The following is a 17498-nucleotide window of genomic DNA, read 5'->3' on the forward strand; positions in this document are numbered from 1 at the left end:
GGCTAAATGGTAATGCTAATTTGGCAACAAAAATAACAGTAAAACTATAAGATAAGGTAAAGAACAATAATGAAACACATACTTATGATATTCAAAACTCAGTTTATTATGTTTGTAATATTTTGATAAACAGTCCCTTGTATAACTGTACACTAAACTACAATAAAATAATTACAGTAAATATGAAATTACAGCCATTGGACAACTGCATGAAAAGGAGTACAGTATAAGAATTGAAACATGTTTTTTTTTACTAGATATCAAAATACTAATATACATATATATATATACATATAGTATATTAGTATATTATATATTAGTATTTTGATATCTAGTGGGGGACCACATGTTCAGGGTGTCTGCAGTGACTGAATGTGCACATCGAACAGTGAGTGGCTTCCACAGCTGGAACCAAACAGAGATGAGAGGTAAACTTTAAGATCACATCGATGGAAAATAAACATCATATATAGTGGGTTTACCTTTAACTGTGCTTTCTTACAATAGAATAATATTGGCAGGTGAGTTGCTGTCAAGAATGGAGAAGATGTAGACTTAAAAATATATGAATTCACTGTCTATTGCCGTCTTTCAAAAACTACAAATTTGTATTTTTGGTTGTGATATTTTATGCCAATGCTCATTCATATGTAGTATTATTTTTAATTGCTGGAAACAAACTAATACTGATTCATTTCTACAAGCCAATCTAATCGTTCCCCACTACTATCCATCATTTTCCATTATGTATTTACAGGAGAAGCCACATATGTCCGACACCCCCCCCCCCCCCCCCCCCCCCCCCCCCCCCCCTTCCCTCAGTCTGTGGCATGACTAAGTCTAACTGAGTGAAGCTGAGGCCTTGTTTATAAACCTCACTGCTTCTCCCGCAGATGCATTTTGTTTCCATGTGTCCTATTTTCATCCACCGACTGAATTCCTCCATTATTTTTTGTGCAAAAAAACAATTAAATAAACAAGTAATGTCCTTAATGTGGCCACATACAATACATCACTTTATTGTGTCACTTCTATCCTAGACTGATGCTAGTCACTACCAATTATATTTTCTGCAGTATATATTTTACATCTTAAGTTGTAACCGTAAGTACTTCTGTGCAATTTTCTTTCAATCATATTGTAATACAAGCGTGCCATTTGGTTTAATTACTGTCTGAAATATGTAAATCTACCCTGGCCATGAGACTGGAGTACATACAATGCTATTAATATGCTCTATGTACAACCAAGACTGAGTCTCTATCTCTGTGATTGTACTCTAGCAAACAGAAACATCGGTGTGTCTTCAGCAGGTCTGTCTACCATTTAATCCTCTGTATCTTCATCCTTAAGCCCAGATCTGGAAATAAAGAAACAGCAGCCGTTACAAGATGTCACAGCAAAGGTCATTTCAGACTGAAAAAGCGGTCAGACCAGACGCTAGTAACAGACATCTCATACCCGAAGAGTGTGGTCCCAGGAACCTGTGCAAAAGGCCGTCCCATCGGGAGACACTCGCAGTGTACTGACGCGGTTCTCATGTCCAAACAGAATAGACACCCGTGTTCCTTTGAGGACATCCCAAACGTTTATGGTGTAGTCGTTGTAGCCTCCAAACAATAGCCGACCTGAGAAAACAATACACACACACACACACACACACACACACACACACACACACACACACACACACACACACACACACACACCAAAAGCTTTTATGCTTTTAACAGTATGTAAAAGCAATATCTTTACCGTCAGGAGGATCTGAATTGCTATGAACTTGTGTTTGATTCAATTTAATTGTGTGAAATGTGAAAAAGTGTCTTACCACTAAGAGAGAAATCAACACTGGAGACCCCAAATATGATGCTCTCTTTGGAATAAATAGCCACTTCTCTGTCTGCCCGTAAGTCATACAGACGGCACTGTAACAAAGGTCAGTGTTTGAATCTTCAGCAGAGCTTTAGATGTATAGATTACCAATAGCACTTTGTTTAGTAAATAAGAGGAGCCTGTCCAGTGCCAGTTTAAAGGAATAGTTTGACCATTTAGAAAATACTGTTGCTTGCTCTCTTTCTGACAGTTTTCAAGCTTTGTTTTTTATCAGTGAGCTTTAAAGGGGCTGGTAGGTGGATGTAGTTAAATTCAGACAGGGCCAGGCTAAGATAAGACAATCGGCTGCTGGCAGTAGCTTCATAATTACCCTATAGACATGACAGTGGTATTAATTTTCTTATCTAACTCTTGACAAGACAAGGAATAAACATATTTCCCAAAATGTCAAGTTATTCCTTTAAGATCAAACCAGTAAATAATATCTGAATACATACTGTAGCATCATCGGAGCCAGACGCAAATGCATCTCCACTGGGATAGTATCTATTGAAAAAGAAACGGACAACCACAGTTAGGAACAAACTGGTCTCTTAAAGCCCCTATATGTAGGCTTTGATTACATGTGACCAAAACATGCACAGAATCAGTTTTCAGCAGGATTTTGTTTTTCTACAAACAAAAACATAGGCCATCAGAATAATCTGAAATATGTTATAATCACATATAACAGAGGGCTTTAAAATACCTGCATTTTCCTGACTGTACAATAAATAAACGAACATGCTTATGGACAGAGTCATTTCAAGGCAATCACTTACCGCACACTATTTATGTCTGATTCATGAGTTTCAAAGGATTGAATACACTGTCCTGAACGCATGTCCCACACATTGGCCTTCTTATCACAACCCTGCAATCATATAGAATCATGTAGAACATGACAAAATACTTTAAATAATTCAGTTAAGTTGAAAAAGTAACAAGGAGCAATGAAGACGGAGGAACACGTGTCCTCACCCCTGAAACAAATGTGTTCCCGGTCTCGGAGGGGGCCAGGTCCAGACAGAGCACGTCTGCTGCGTGTCCATGGAAACTCTGCAACAGCTGCCCACTCTCAACATCCCATAATGCACATGTACCATCCCCGCTGGACGTCAGGATCTTTAACACAAGCATACGATGAGGAGGAAGAATAACGGCTGTTCTGAAGTTCAGTAAAAGTTGATGTGAGCTAAGACACGGCTATAAATGGACTGTCTGAAACATCATGTGACCAGGACGTTGCTGCTGTGAATTATTAACAAAGCAGGGAAGCTCCATTCACTCAAATATGGAAGACAGTGATTTCTGATTAATAATGAGAGAGAAGCAGCAGGAACCTAAATTGATGGTGAAACAGAAGTGTAACATGAAATTTGCAACTACGATTTTTCAAAACATATATTTTATTGTGTTGCTTTTGTGTTTCGTGTGAATATTTATTCATTGTGTATGGGGGCAGTCTCACCTGCATGTCCGAGTTGGTGAAGCTGCAGGCAGACAGGTAGTTCGTGTGCATGGCCACTGACTTCTTCTTTGCAGCCAAGTTCTCATTCTTGTCCAGGGACAGAGGATACACGGAGCATTTGTTGTCCAGGCCCCTGTGACAGAAAACAACCCCAGTTCACCACAAAACAGAAAACCAAATGAACGACACACCACATCTGGATCATCATCTGTAGTACGACACCCACCCACAGGCTACAGCGCATCCAGAGGGGGCGTAGGCGCAGGCCATCACCCAGGTGCAAGGCATTGTCACAGCGTGCTCCTAATAAACATCAAAAGACAAAGCTGCATGAGCTGCACCAGGACAGAGAGATGAATCAAATTCATCAGGTGTAATTAGAGCAGAGCAGCAAGCTTAAGGCTGTTAGGCGTCAGAGTTGTTACAGTTTGTCCAAAACGAATGGGGTGTTTTTAAAGCAATTTTTAGACAGCTTTGTGGTCTGCTGATCTTCAGCTCTTTATATTAGCAATTTTTGTTAGCCCCTCCCCTTCCTCCTTAATCATAAAAAGGGGACCTTTTTGGCAGCTTATAGCACAGTGATGGAAATTCTTTGTGATAACAAGCGCTGTCATGGCTACTCCTCCTCGCCATTAGAGCCAATGCATTAGAGTTTCTACATGATATTGGAGAAAGTGAAATTCTCAATTCTCAATTATAAGCTTGTCAGAAGAAGTTATTGCAACCCTGTATAGATGACATAAAAATGACAAACACTAGTTTTCAATTTTTATCAACAAATGGTACTGATAACCTCTATTTCATCATCTGTACACATATACTTTTGCTTGTGTCTAATTTCTGCTGCATCTTTCATCTTGCATGTTTCAGATCACTAACATCAACATTACATTTGACTATAAATACATTTTTTGTTGGTATTGTTGAGGTTATAACTTGGATTTAGATCTCTGGTTCCCAAACCAAAAATAAATCTTAAGGGTCACAAAATGATTGTGTTAAAAAAAAACATTTTGGTTCCAAAAATGTTGTTTATTTTTCTAACTTTGCTCCAGTTTTTACATCTGTCTTACCACATGCCATAAAATCCTTCAAACACAACAGTCTGAGATGGAAAAATCACTCTGGTGGAGCTGTTTACAACTTGTGTCCACACTGTAGACATACTAGTTGGTGACCGCTTCATTTTGTGGAGCCAACAAAGTAGGTAACCAGTGATTAGACTGTAGTTGAGTATGTTCAGGAGGTTGGTTTGGTGTAAGGGAGCATATCTGAAACACTGGTTTATAAAAAGCCTGTAGGAGGATGTAGTAAGAATGGGTACAATTTGAAAATGTCTTCAAAGATCTCAGCATTTTGCTAAATTGGTCCTGATGATTTTAATTTTGTAATAAAATACCTGCCTACTGAAGAAAAGCAGTTACCTTGTTGGTGGTGAAAGCATCCCATACAATCACTTTTCCATCCTGCAAAGAGATTAGAACAAGTGCAATGTAAAAAAACAAAACAAAAACCCATACACTGTAGATTATAATTACAAACACACACTACAGTGAGCTGCGAGGTGGAAAATCAGCTCTAGAAACATAAAGCTCAGCTGGGTTTGTGACCTGTGAGGAGCTGACGATCCTCCTCTTGTCCTTGCACCAGTCCATACACAGAACTTTGTTGCCATGTCCCTTCAGAGTTCTTCGGGTTTTCATGACAAACTGACCCAGTCCCTCCACCTTCTCTGCCACCTGATGCACTGTACACACACACACACACACACACAGACAATGTACATTACATTAAAGCTTCTGTATACACTCTAGATGAATATTGCTGGCAGCAATAAGGATTAAGATACAGTAGGCCTATACTGTAGAGGAATTATAATCTGTCTTGTTCTGAAAAATACATGCATTACAGATTACCTGTTTCTAGTTTTTCACGTTTTTATCCATCATCTCTACTATTTGCATATTGCTGAGACATGATTGGACAAAACCACCACATAGAGGAAATTCGGATGGAAGCAGTGGACTGTAAAATCGGGAGGCAAACAAACATCCTGTCAAATCTGGGGTAACGTGAGGCCAGATCAGATCAACAATCACTTTCCACAAATTCACATATCCCCGTGAAACTGGCGATATTTGACCTCTCACAGAAATACAAACGGGTATATTTTTTGGCACATTTGATGTTATTTGTCCCGTCACTGTGTAAACGCAGGGGTGAATCAAGGCCTCTCCATTTTCAGCAGCACTCACGCTCGACATCGTGCAGCTTCGCTCTTTCCTCCTCCAGCTTCGTCTTCAGCGTCTCCGATTCCGTTTTGAGATGGGCCAGAGTCTCATTCAGCTGTACCTCCTGTGTCGCCATTTCAGGGATTAGAGGGGATCTCATATATTTCCTTTGTGCAGGCAGCGGTCGGCAGCGAAAGGGCTTAAAGCAGAGCTAACAGCTGATGCTGCTGTCATGACGTCAGAGGGAGAAGATGCTCCTCCAGTTTCCAGAGAGGAGGGAAGAGGGAGGAGGGAGGGGGCTCGTGTATCTTGGTGATGCTGCCGCTCCACACGGGCTGCATCCTCACTACTCCGCAGCTAAATAATGCATTTTCATACATAGAAAACACAACACTGTTTCTCCATCTGCACTGTAAAACTAGCAGACAGATATGGAACCTGGCATTTTGACATTTTACAGTTTATTTCAGTGGATTCAACCATGAAGCAAACATGTTCGCACATTCAATATCTGTTACAAGCGAGTGAGTGGATAATTAAAAAATACTGCAGTTCAATTGATTACACTTTCACATTTTAACAGGGCCAGAGCTACAAATGGGGACAGTGAGGTTTTGCTCCCAGTATTCTTTCTGGGGATTTAGTGGCTTTAGGAAGCTGGGGAAATTTTACATTCGAGTATGTCTTACTGGCAACAGAATAAAAAATAAAATGTTCACTGTTTCCCCACCAGAACCTTGTTCCCAGCAGCATAAAGGAGGCTTTGAGCATTTAAACCTTGATTATTGTTAATAAAATGTAGGGCAATTATTATCATTATGGATTAAACTGAGTCCAAACTGACGTCTTCAGATGTCTTGTTTTGTCTGACCAATACCCAAAAATCCAAAGACCAAAAGAAGATTCAATTTACCATCATGTAAAAAAAAAAATGGAAAATGACTGACACAAACAATCAGTTATCAAAATAATTTTCAGTAAATTTTCTATCTGACCACCTAATCGATTAATTGACTATTCCTTGCAGCTCTAATAAAGTTGGCAAAAATAATTAAAAGAATAAACTGTTAAAAAAACTTGGTCAAATTTTTCTGACAAGGTCGGGGGGGTGCAGTTGGGAGACATGACCTCAGTCTTTTCGTCTTATATCCTGGCTACAGCCCTATACATTTTAAATATGCTGTGTACACAGTTTATTAAAGGTGTTTATATATTTATAGATACAATAGCATGCAGCCATAGGCTACTGGACTATGACTCAGTCAAGTGGAGTGAAAGGTCAAAGGTTGGCTGTGTCAGATCCTGGTCAGAAAGCCCAGATGAAGACTGCTCGGGACCTGCAGCAGCTCCAGAGCCTGTGAGGACGGGCAGAAAGGAAACGTGACCTGGAAATGATAATCTGTGTCCAGCATCAGCTGCGTGGACCCTTCACGATCTTGTAGTGATGACTGAAAACAAGAGCAGGGCACGTTTAGTGAAGTGCAAGAAAGTCATTGCATTAAAATGTGAAAATTAACAACAGAGCTCACCTGAACTTTGCGGACAAATGATGACGTCACCCTTTTCTCAAAATCATCAATGGGTGTGTATGAATTCAAAATCTTGACAATCTACAAATACAAAGAGTTTTGTTTTACTTGACTGTGATGCTGGAGTTTTTAATATTTAAACGTGTATGATATGTCACTGAATAAAGTACCTGAACGGGGTTGAGTTCAGTGCATGTTTCAGTGATCTCCTTGGCGTCATCATCTGTGGATTTGTTGACTTGCAGCAGCCAAGCAGCCTGAGACAACGGCCTCAGAGTATCGATAGCATTAGAGCTTTGTAGTTCCTTCTCCTTCAGCCACTCCTCCAGGTAACTGATGTTACACCTAAAGGACCAAAGACGCTATGAAACTGAACTTTGAACAGTTTTTTGTCTTTTATTCAAATATAACAAAAGTGAACCCAGACCTGATTTGCATTCCCTTCCTGCAGGAGCACATATCTTTGCGGAGCATGATGTTGTTGAGGGTAGTCGCACCCACCAGGAAGAACAGTTGTTTGACAGCCTGTTTGATGAGGCCCTGCTCCATGCCATGCTGGGTCATGGTGGAGTGAAAGACACTGAGCTGCTGAATAATGGAGGAAATGGTGTAGGTCTCTAAGTCATCATAGATGCTGTTGGAACGCTTCCTGAAGCCCGTCGGCTTCATGCTAGAAATCCCCTGCAAACTCTCGTGCTCCAACATACCGGGTACTGTAGGTCAAGACAGTAAAAAAGCATATTTTAAGGTGCTTACAAAGGTTAACCACTGTCAAAATCTGCCTGTGACAATAATAGACTGTGGAAAATACCGATCGCAGGAGTCAGGGCCTTTTCCATGATCATGATAAACTGATGGTAGATGTGGATGGCCAGGTCGCTGAGGATCTGTCTGTGTTCTGACAAATCAAAATTCTGCAAGCAGTTCTTTTTCTGGCGGGGAGTATTTTGTTTCATGAACTCCTTTTGTGAACAGACAGAAAAACAAAAGAATGTCAAAATGTGCCTGTTACTGCACATGAGAGACTAAAACCATTACAGTGCAACCAAGTTAAATACAGCACATCCATACCTCCTCCCCGCTGTACTGCTTCAGACAGTTGAGCAGCTGATACATGTTTGAGAGCCAGAAGGAAAGCAACTCAAAGTCTTTGTGGTGACTCTGGAACACAAAAATGGCAGCTGTGTTTTGTTTTCATTTATTTTCAGAAACTCAGTTATATAATTTTTGTCATTCTTTAGAGATGTGACGTTTTATTTCATTTATGCAACTTCTGAAATTTGACTTCTCTTCCTGCCTTTTATCCTTCTCATATCAACAATCTCTTGAAATCAAATAACAACAGCAATCTAAACTGCTGTCAAATTACTACATAATCTTAGATATGGTCATGAGTAATATTTATAGTAATATTTACTCTTCATTCAGCAGATCTACAGTGCAGATAAAGACTAATAGACTTATAATCAATCTCACCATGATGACTTTTTTGACAGCACCAATGATTGCATTCATAAGAGACTTGAGTTTGGCTTCATCGTTCAGGTAGTCAGCGTGGCGGATACACATGAAGAGGATGTACGCTGGCAGACCCGGGATCATGTTGACCACCACACCCTTGGGCTTCAGTTCTGTGGGCAGATTGTGACATGTTTGAAGGAGGATATGTATTCAATTATTCATTCTGTTCTTATTATATCTGTCTGCTTATTGCTGCTCACACTCTCAGAGGATCCAGTCTATACCAGCACTGCGAGCAAGGCGGACTAACAGAATTCGCACTCACAAAATGAATATGAGCATATTATATAAATAGCACAGAGGAAGAATACCCAGAATGATGTTTTGAACAAGCCTGGGTTCGTCCTCTCTCTTGTACTCCAACATGCCGAGGTAGTCTTTAGGAATAGCAGGCGCAGACGTTTGCTTGGCTGTGTGAGAAACAATGACGTGATTAACGTGGAGAAGTCAGATTTATTAGACAATCAACACCTACAAGCCACAAATGTACCTTTCTGTGATGTCTCAAGGCTCTTTATATGATTCTGGAGTTTCTTTATTAATCTGTCTTTCTGGTCGAGCTGCTCTTCAAAGTCCTAGAAGAAAAGAAAAATCTTTTACTGTAAGACAAGACATGCATTCACAAACTCATACTGTGACCCTCCACCTTTTATATCTATGCATACCATGTTCTCAGCAGTTAACCGTGACGTCTCCTGTCTCATTTTGCTCTTGGCTTCGTTCTGCATCAAATGCTGTCTCTTCAAGTGATCATTCTCCTCTTCCAGATCCTCTACTTGGCCTTGAAGCTCCCTCTTCACCTCCTCCAGCTCTTCAGCTTTCTCCTCAAAGTGCCTGTAAAGCAGCAATAATCAGGCGGCCTCAGAAATGAGCATCCCATCTTTAATCAAGAAACAGAGAAGAATCAAGAAACCAATCTGAGTATGTTACCTGCGTTGTGAGCTCTCCTCTTCAATTTTCTTTTGAAGAATGTTGGTGATCTCCTCTGTTTTTTCTTTTAGATGGAAAAGAAAAATAACAAAATAACAAAAGAACAAGTAAAATACTAATCTGAAAAAACGGCTTGAAATTCTTGGTTAAAAAAATACTCAGATCTACCTGCTAGCTCTTGGTTCTGCTCCTCTACGTGGAGCTCCAGCTCTTGTTTTTGTCTTTGCAACTCTGAAACCTGAAGTTTCAGCTCTGGTATAACCTGTGGATCAAATCAAATAAAGGACAGCACAATCACGTTGAGTTCTGCACCTCATATATCCTAAGAAATAAAATATGGGAGTCAATCAATCATCCAATGACCCACTGAATTCTCACTGCTGAGCCTGGACACTTCTTGGCGAATATCCTCGTTGACACTACTTTTTTCCTGGAACAGGTTTTGGAGCTTGCTGTTCTCATTTTTAAGGTGGTCCACTTTCAATTGCAAGCCCTCCAGTTGGGTCTCATACTGTTCTTTCTGCTCCCTCTGGTGGTTTTCCAGTATTCTGCCATCAAAGGTGGAACCATGTTTAACAGGGTCGAGTGTTACACTTAATACATCTGGTATAAGTGGAAGGACTGCAATGGTACAGACCTGGTAGCTTTGTGCAGGCCTTCAAAGGCTGCCACAAAATCTTCAACGTCATAAATCTTCTCAGAATCACCTGGAGTTAGCCTTCAGAGAAACAATGTGTGAGATTAAATTTCTAAATGAACCGTAGAATAACTACATGAGAGAAACAAAAAGTATTTGGATTACCCTAAAAGAACCTCCTCTTCAACAACACCACCAAGAAGTTGTCTTGTAATCTCGTTCATTTTAGCTGCAGAAAAAATATTCAGGGATTACTTCGCCTGTGTACTAACATGAGATCGTATCATATTTCTAAATATGGTTCACTAAGTATGGAAAAGTCTGTACCTCTTGCTTGTTCCGACTGTTGCTTCATCTTTCGGTCCATGTTATTCCTCTGATTCTGCAGGCTGTTCAGGTCTCTGCGGAGCTCAGGAATGGCCTTGACGTGCTTGGAGAGCTGGATGACTTGTTCCTGCAGGTCAGAGTTCACCTGGCCCCCCTCCTCTATCTTTCTGTGCAGACTGACTCTCTCCTCTTTCAGTCTCTTAATCTCCTCTTTCAGAGCCTGCACCTCCTTCTCATGGTCTTGTCTCTGGATCTCAGTGCTGTTCTCTGCAATTCTGCCAAGTATACTCTCATCAACAAACTGAACAACCGAACAAGCTAAAATTTACATTGGAAAAAAAAACAAAACAAGATTGCACATTTTTATCACTTACTTTCTAAGCCTTGCTTCATTTTCTTTTTCATCCAGAAGATTCCTTTTTATTTGATCAAAACTCTCTGCAAGTGTTTAAAAAATCATTACAGGTAGTACTGTCATAAAAAATTATTACAGGTACTGTACTGTAAAATAAGAATCAACCCAAAGGATCTTTAAACCTCTTACCTTTGGCCTCTTTGGTGGAAGCTTCAAACTTTTTCTCCAAGTTCTGCTTTTCAAGGGTTAGTACTTCTCTCTCCTTTTGAATCTGTGCAATAGTCTAGAGCAAGAATAAAAATATGTTTTTTGAAGGGCTCATAACATCTAATTCATCAGCAAACAAAAAGATGCAAAGACACGAACAACTGTAATAAATGTTTAGCATGGACTTCATGACTGACCAGAGTAGCATCTTCTTTCACTTTCTTCTCTCTTGCTTCCAAAGTTGCCTTCTGGCTGGTTGATTTTTCCAGCTGTGCCTCTAGACCCTGAAGTCTGTCCACAGTTTGCGAGTGGCTGTTGGCCAAGCTGGTCAGTCTTTCTACCAACCCACGGTTCTCTTTGCTCTGTAAGGTTACAGGAATTGGTATACAGTATATCTTCTACATAAAAGCCACAGCTAATACAACTTTAGAAGCATCTTTACCTGCTCTTCAATCTTCTTTCTGAGCTGCTGCACTCTGAACGAAAGCTGGACATTAAGCACCAGCCGACGAATGGTTTGAAATCGCCGTCGAGCCAGCCATGCTCTGGCATACTTCTGGAGAACTACGGCTTTGTGCTCTTCCATCATCTGACAGGTAACGGAGGGATGGCAGGACATAAATTTCACGTGAGGACATTTTATATTTTCACCATACTAAATGACAGAAATTATTCATTAATGATCAGTTACTCACCTTCTTGTAGCGTTTGCGGGCTACCCAACCACGTGTGAAGGCCTGGATGGTGACAGACGCCAGACGGACAACCTGGTAGATCTGTCTCATGCGGTAACCTCTCCAGTATCTCTGGATCACCAGTGCTGCCCAGCCCTGCTTCAGCATTGCAGCGCTCACTGTTTTACTGGAGGTTTACAAAGAAAACAAAGCAGGTATAATGTCAAAATCCTAGTTGATACAACAGGGGATGCGAAACAACAACATTGTTATTAAATGTTTCCAACCGGATTGTCCTCTTTCCACGGATGTACTGTTGGAGGATGATGGCTGCCTCTCTAACGCGCAGGTACTTCCTCCTCTGGCTCCACCCGCGGACGTGTTTCTGGATGGTTACGCAGGCTCCTCGAAGTCGGTCCAGACGCAGCTTCTCTAGATAAGCTACCTGACCGGCTCGAAAGAAGATCTTTGTCCGACCAAACTTGTACTGGTTGGGGTCCTGGAGATCAAGCCGTGAGGCCAAAGTGATACACAAACATGTAGTGCGAAATAATGCATGTCAACGCTGAATTTAAAGGCAGAGTTTAAAGAGAGAGCTTACCTGAATCAACCTCTGCAGCACATTCTTGCAGGTCTGTTTCTTGTCAGCGAGGTCCGCCTCCTGATGTGACATTAGGATACTGTATCTGCTGTAAAACTCAATGTATGTCCACCTGCAAACGAAAAAAGCATGTCTGCCATTACAACACAGCCAGAAAGATATGTGAATATTGTAATTTGACTAATAGAGTCACATAGTAGAGAATCACCTGGACGGATAGCTCTGTGCACTGATACGAATAGTTTCAAGGACTCCGCAGGCTCGCAGCTGCTGCACCACCCTCCTGGAGTCATATCTTAAAATACAAGCAAACACGAACTTAAACCAAAGACACAAAAATATGCAAATGATTCAGTGAATCAATAAAACAAACGGAGTGTGTCATTTTAATCATAGCTTCATTAGTACTCACTCAAATGGGAGTTTTTCATCGTTCGGCTTAATGCAGCGCACATAGTGTGGGGTGGTTGCATTCAGTGTTTCCATCAGTAAGGAGAGGGAACTGCGAAACTACATTTGTCAACAAAGTTCATTAGAAAGAATAAATACAAAATGCAAACAGAGTTGTATCCTACACACACTTTCAAATACAGGGTTGGAGCGTCAATAATCTCCAGCGAGCAGTGACTGAGTAAACATGTTCACCTTATCTCCCACAGAGGTTCTCAGCTGTTTATTGGCTGGTTTCACCCCAGGCCTGGCCGGCCTCACTTTGACGCCTTTACTGGTCACAGGGTTTTGCTCCTCCTCTTGGAAAAAGTTGGCCAGAAAAGGAAGCTGATAATAGTTGCAGTCAGGGGAAAAATGTTAAAATGAGAAAAACAATGACGCATGGAACATGTTATTTATTATTATACAGAAACTCTGATTAGTTTTGTGACAAAAATGTAGTATTTAAAGATTAAAAGCCAAAATAAAATCAGGCCTTTAATTACCTTACTGACTCTCATAATGTCCACTAGTTCTTCATAGAGAGTGTCTCTGTTCTTTTCAAGAAAACCTCTGCACTGATACTCCACCTGTTAAGGGAAATAGGATGGCATAGTTTAAAAAAGACATCTGCTCGGGATCCAAAAGCATTAATTGTTAATAACGGTAGGAGTCATTTTTGTGCTCCATTATGCAGGTAATGGGTTTTCAAGGTTCATCAGACTCCACCTTGTCTGCAAAGTGTTGTATCACAAAAGCCTCATTTGATAACCTGGGCTTCTCAAACAGAGGACTGGAGTCGAGGTAGTTGTACAGCTTTTGCAGCCAGCTTTTGTCAGAGCCCTGAGGAAACTGTAAAGTAGAGGGATACACGTATAGGAGGGACAGAGATGTTGAAAACACGGTCAAGTAAAAATAAATTTACAGACCTGAAAAAAGTCCTTTGCATTCAATCTTACCAAGCATTCTTCATCCAGCAAGTCAAGGATGCCCATCTTTGCTTCAATCAGGTCAATAACTGGCTGGTTGTCATAGAAATCTATGAGCGTCCATGGGATGTCCTCTTTCATGTACTCCTCTTGCTCCAGCTTGAACACATGCTGAAAATGAGAGAAACAGCAGCATAATCCTCAGAGCTGATGAAGAGGTGCGTGCATGGGGTTCTGCATTGATTTTGGTTGATGACGCTGCATACCAAGTTAAACTGCTGCTGAAGCTTTTCATTTGCATAGTTGATACAAAACTGTTCAAAGCTGTTGATGTCAAATGTTTCAAAGCTGAGGACACAGAACATCAAATTCATGTCAAAAACGGCAGCAAAAGAGACATGAATATATGAAAAAGCTGAAGAAATATGTGTTGTTTCTGCATTACCCATAAATGTCCAGGACACCTATGAAAGCATGTTGCTTTCCTGGGACCTTTAGTGCCGTATTTATCCTGTTAATGATACAGTCAAAGAGATGGGCATAGATCTGCTTGGCTAGGGCATCTCTGGCATTTACTGCCCGCTCCTTGGGCATCGGCTTCATCACCGTCTCAGCCACCAGAACGATCCTCCGATGGCACAGCCAACGCACCAACCCCTCTGCGCTCACACCCAGCAGCTCACAGATGATCGCCAGGTGCGGATCACTGGGCTGGAAGACATAAAAACGTAGTTTTGTATTTAACCTGGTTAATGTTTGAAGTTCTAATCTTGCACACAAAAAAAGCTATTTAACGCTTGGGGAGTTATAACTCACACTAACTGATGATTTGTCCTCTCCTGAGTTTCTGACCTCCACGTTCCCCAAATGCAGAATGGCTGCCAAAACTCTGAACACATCCGCCTGAAAATCCTCCTTCAACCCTGGAGGCGCAGAGAGGGAGGGAGAGAAAGATAACATAAGAAGTCACATTAAAAGCAAGTTCCCACCTGACATCTGAAGCACTTCTTACCCAGCAGCGAGAAGGTCCGGCGAGTCTCTTCCATGTCTTTCTTGTCATCTACACCTTCAATAGTGATGTCCCCACCCATGCAGGTATACTGGAAGTTTTCTGCACTCACTGCAGGTAAAAGGAATAAATTGTAAAGCACACTTACAATAAACTAATCCCACATGTACAAGACCTAGACGTCCGTAAATCAGATTAATCATCACAGCAATAAAACAGTAAAAGCTCCATCTCAAACATGCAGTACAAACCCAAAGTCCTGACACTCACACAGTCTTAGGTTCTTGAACTCTGGCAGGTGAGCACAGGAACACAGCTGGTAGAAAATGTGATAGTTCCGCTCGTTGTCTGCCTGAATAAAACAGAAAATCATTATTTTGGATCAGATATGAGAAAAGTAACAATCAGCAACATCATCATCTCACCTACCTGAAAAACTACCCTGGATTTCTCTAAGAGGTAGGTCCTCATGTTTGCTCCGATGATCCGGTACCTCCTGTCAAAGCTGATTTCCGTGTATTTCCCAAATCGGCTGCTGTTGTCATTCCTGGTGGTCTTTGCATTTCCTATTGCCTGAGACAAAACCAAGCCCTTTAAATCTCTACTCCAATTATCAGAAACATATTATCAACTATCTTATTTTAACAATGGGCTCTTAAAAATGGAAGCTTATTAGTTTAACACTGTCACAGTGCTGAAACATTGCCAGTTTAACGGAAACAACAGCTATGTGTGGCCTTGTGAATAGGCTCCAGTAAAATCCTACCTCTGTTATTGGATTGGATGCCAGGACTTTGTCTTCAACTCGAGTCTTGCTGCCAGATTTGCTTACAACAGCAAAGTACCTCATAGCATATCGAGCAGACACTGTTTTACCAGCTCCAGATTCACCACTGACGATAATAGACTGGTTCTTGTGGTTTCTGAGAAAGAAAAATGTGTAATACACTGATATAACCACGCTGTATATTCTTTATCTTTATCTTTATGTGACTGAGGTTTTATTTACCTGGCCATCTGTTTGTAAGCCTCCTCTGCCACTGCAAATATATGAGGGTCCATGTCTCCCATGTTCTGGCCTGAGTAGGCATGAATGATTGCATCTCCATAGATCGGGAGCTGTTTGTAGGGATTTACAGCCACCAGTATAATACCTGAAAATGAGTAAACAAGACAGGTTGAGCCAAAAGCACAAACTGCCAACAGCCTACATCTCAGTGCTTGGATTATGTTCAGTGAAACTGTACCACAGTAGGTATAGATGATTCTGGACTCCACAAATCTCACTTTGAGATTGTGCAGAACAGCGGGTTCATGGAGGTAGCTGAGAGCAGTGAGGTCATTCTCCCCAACCAAGATGTCTGGGTTGCGAAGAGGGGGGAGTTGTGGTTTTGATGGGTCAACAGGGTAGTAGTGCTCCTTTCACAATGACAGGTTATGTAAAACAATCAAGTCAGCTGTTGTTTCTCACCATCATAAACTCACTGCAGGTGCATGTGATGGCTTGATTAGTCACATTTTACTTACTGTGCCGTCTTCAAGAAGCAATTCGAGAACATTATCCCCAAAATGAAAATCTCTCATAATCTCTGCTGATTTCCACACATGTTCTGGATCTGGAATCCACACCCTGTTGTACTAATACAGAAGATTTCAAGGGTAACAGGTTAACAAATAATCAATACTTTAATAAAGAAATGATTAAAACATCATTTAACACTAAATGTAAGGAATTGGTTATGTAAACATGAACTAGGTAAACTATGATGAGGACCTTCTTTTCTAAATTATAATGGTTTGTATCTTAATCTATGTTATAAAATGATAAAGCCGTACATAACAAAAGTTAAATAAAAACAAACAGCTGAGCATTTAGACTTTAAATTCCTTTGAACACAGGTTCCTTTACATCCCAGCACCTTGCCAACGAACTGACAAAGTTTCCATATGTCTCTGTAAGTAAGTAAATAAGAAAATATTCGGTCTATAGTAATAACAGCAGGAGCTTTTCCTACCTCGGTGTACAGTTCCAACAAAGCCATGTTTATGCATTATTCTTGTAACCTCTCTCGTCTTTGTATTTGTTTATCAACTGTTCTATCACTGTATCTACCAGGTTACCATTGAATTTCCTCCTCTCCCTCACAACTATGCAAGAATCACCAGAGTCAAGTTACACAAAAGTACACCACTTTTCCGGTTGTAATTTTCAAAATAATACTCAGTGACTTCATTGAAATTCTTTCTTTAAAAAAACATTTATTCATTTAATATTTCACTACATACAATATTATTCAAATGTTATCAATTTTATGCTCTGCCCCAAATTTTATCAATTTCTCCATTTATTTTGTGCCCAAAATGTATTAATGTGTATTGCTTTTATGTATTTACTTTATTGCTGTTTGCTGGTACCATTATTAAAACTGTTCAGTAGGGCACGAGGTGCTTAGATATATAAAACGTCAAAAAAGGGGATGATACTTAAACAAATAAATTATTTTTCACAAATGTATTTTCTCTACTCTTTGCTTTTTTTTTTTCTTTTTGACAAATACAAACATATAATCAGAGGGAAAAATCACTAAGGCCATAAACTGTGATGTAGGGTCAAGAAGACATTTCTTCTTTTTATGGGCTCATGAGCTGAAAGGTTGAACTGTGGAGAATCGTTTTATCTGAAAGAACCAAACCAGAAGCTTTTACTCTGAAAGCCTCATCACTCATATCCTAGGTTTGTCACGTCTTTTCCTGTATGGCTTGTGCTTGTCGC

General features: G+C 40.5%; 2 protein-coding genes across 2 annotated transcripts; both read right to left on the reverse strand.

The window, feature by feature from the left end:
- Positions 1-818: 818 nt before the first annotated feature.
- gnb5 (G protein subunit beta 5) lies at positions 819-5806 on the reverse strand. Its single transcript, XM_022755993.1, has 11 exons — positions 5602-5806; positions 4957-5093; positions 4771-4812; positions 3573-3649; positions 3347-3479; positions 2857-3000; positions 2658-2749; positions 2334-2382; positions 1832-1928; positions 1462-1628; positions 819-1360 (listed from the first exon to the last, which is right to left on the reverse strand). Exons 1-11 carry the CDS (start codon positions 5735-5737, stop codon positions 1349-1351), a joined length of 1086 nt encoding a protein of 361 aa, XP_022611714.1. The 5' UTR covers positions 5738-5806; the 3' UTR covers positions 819-1348.
- A 253-nt stretch (positions 5807-6059) lies between these two features.
- myo5c (myosin VC) lies at positions 6060-16828 on the reverse strand. Its single transcript, XM_022755906.1, has 40 exons — positions 16741-16828; positions 16253-16363; positions 15973-16144; positions 15735-15879; positions 15492-15648; positions 15155-15298; positions 14996-15077; positions 14729-14836; positions 14533-14639; positions 14162-14427; positions 13983-14064; positions 13747-13887; positions 13517-13639; positions 13294-13377; positions 13004-13135; positions 12771-12868; positions 12567-12653; positions 12359-12470; positions 12045-12256; positions 11779-11944; positions 11526-11672; positions 11281-11445; positions 11066-11159; positions 10896-10959; positions 10522-10796; positions 10360-10423; positions 10195-10275; positions 9925-10105; positions 9726-9819; positions 9558-9621; positions 9293-9461; positions 9118-9202; positions 8939-9037; positions 8583-8737; positions 8178-8267; positions 7918-8068; positions 7534-7819; positions 7277-7451; positions 7107-7187; positions 6060-7025 (listed from the first exon to the last, which is right to left on the reverse strand). Exons 1-40 carry the CDS (start codon positions 16765-16767, stop codon positions 6873-6875), a joined length of 5229 nt encoding a protein of 1742 aa, XP_022611627.1. The 5' UTR covers positions 16768-16828; the 3' UTR covers positions 6060-6872.
- Between the last annotated feature and the right edge of the window lie 670 nt (positions 16829-17498).

The sequence above is a fragment of the Seriola dumerili genome, unplaced genomic scaffold, assembly GCF_002260705.1.
Source record: "Seriola dumerili isolate Sdu_G_001 unplaced genomic scaffold, Sdu_1.0 BDQW01000242.1, whole genome shotgun sequence".
Taxonomy (NCBI): Eukaryota; Metazoa; Chordata; class Actinopteri; order Carangiformes; family Carangidae; genus Seriola; species Seriola dumerili.

Bases quoted from the DNA above. Each gene is read 5' to 3' on its own strand.
- gnb5 (XM_022755993.1), bottom strand. From the start codon at position 5,737: ATGAGATCCCCTCTAATCCCTGAAATGGCGACACAGGAGGTACAGCTG. The intron at 3,650-4,770 runs GTAACTGCTTTT...GATGTTTATTAG, and splicing joins ATGCTTTCACCACCAACAAG to GAGCACGCTGTGACAATGCC. The intron at 3,001-3,346 runs GTGAGACTGCCC...CTTGTGTTAAAG, and splicing joins TCACCAACTCGGACATGCAG to ATCCTGACGTCCAGCGGGGA.
- myo5c (XM_022755906.1), bottom strand. From the start codon at position 16,767: ATGGCTTTGTTGGAACTGTACACCGAG. The intron at 11,160-11,280 runs GTCAGTCATGAA...TTCTTGCTCTAG, and splicing joins TGAAAGAAGATGCTACTCTG to ACTATTGCACAGATTCAAAA. The intron at 10,106-10,194 runs GTCTGTACCATT...CTTTGATGGCAG, and splicing joins GGCCTGCACAAAGCTACCAG to AATACTGGAAAACCACCAGA.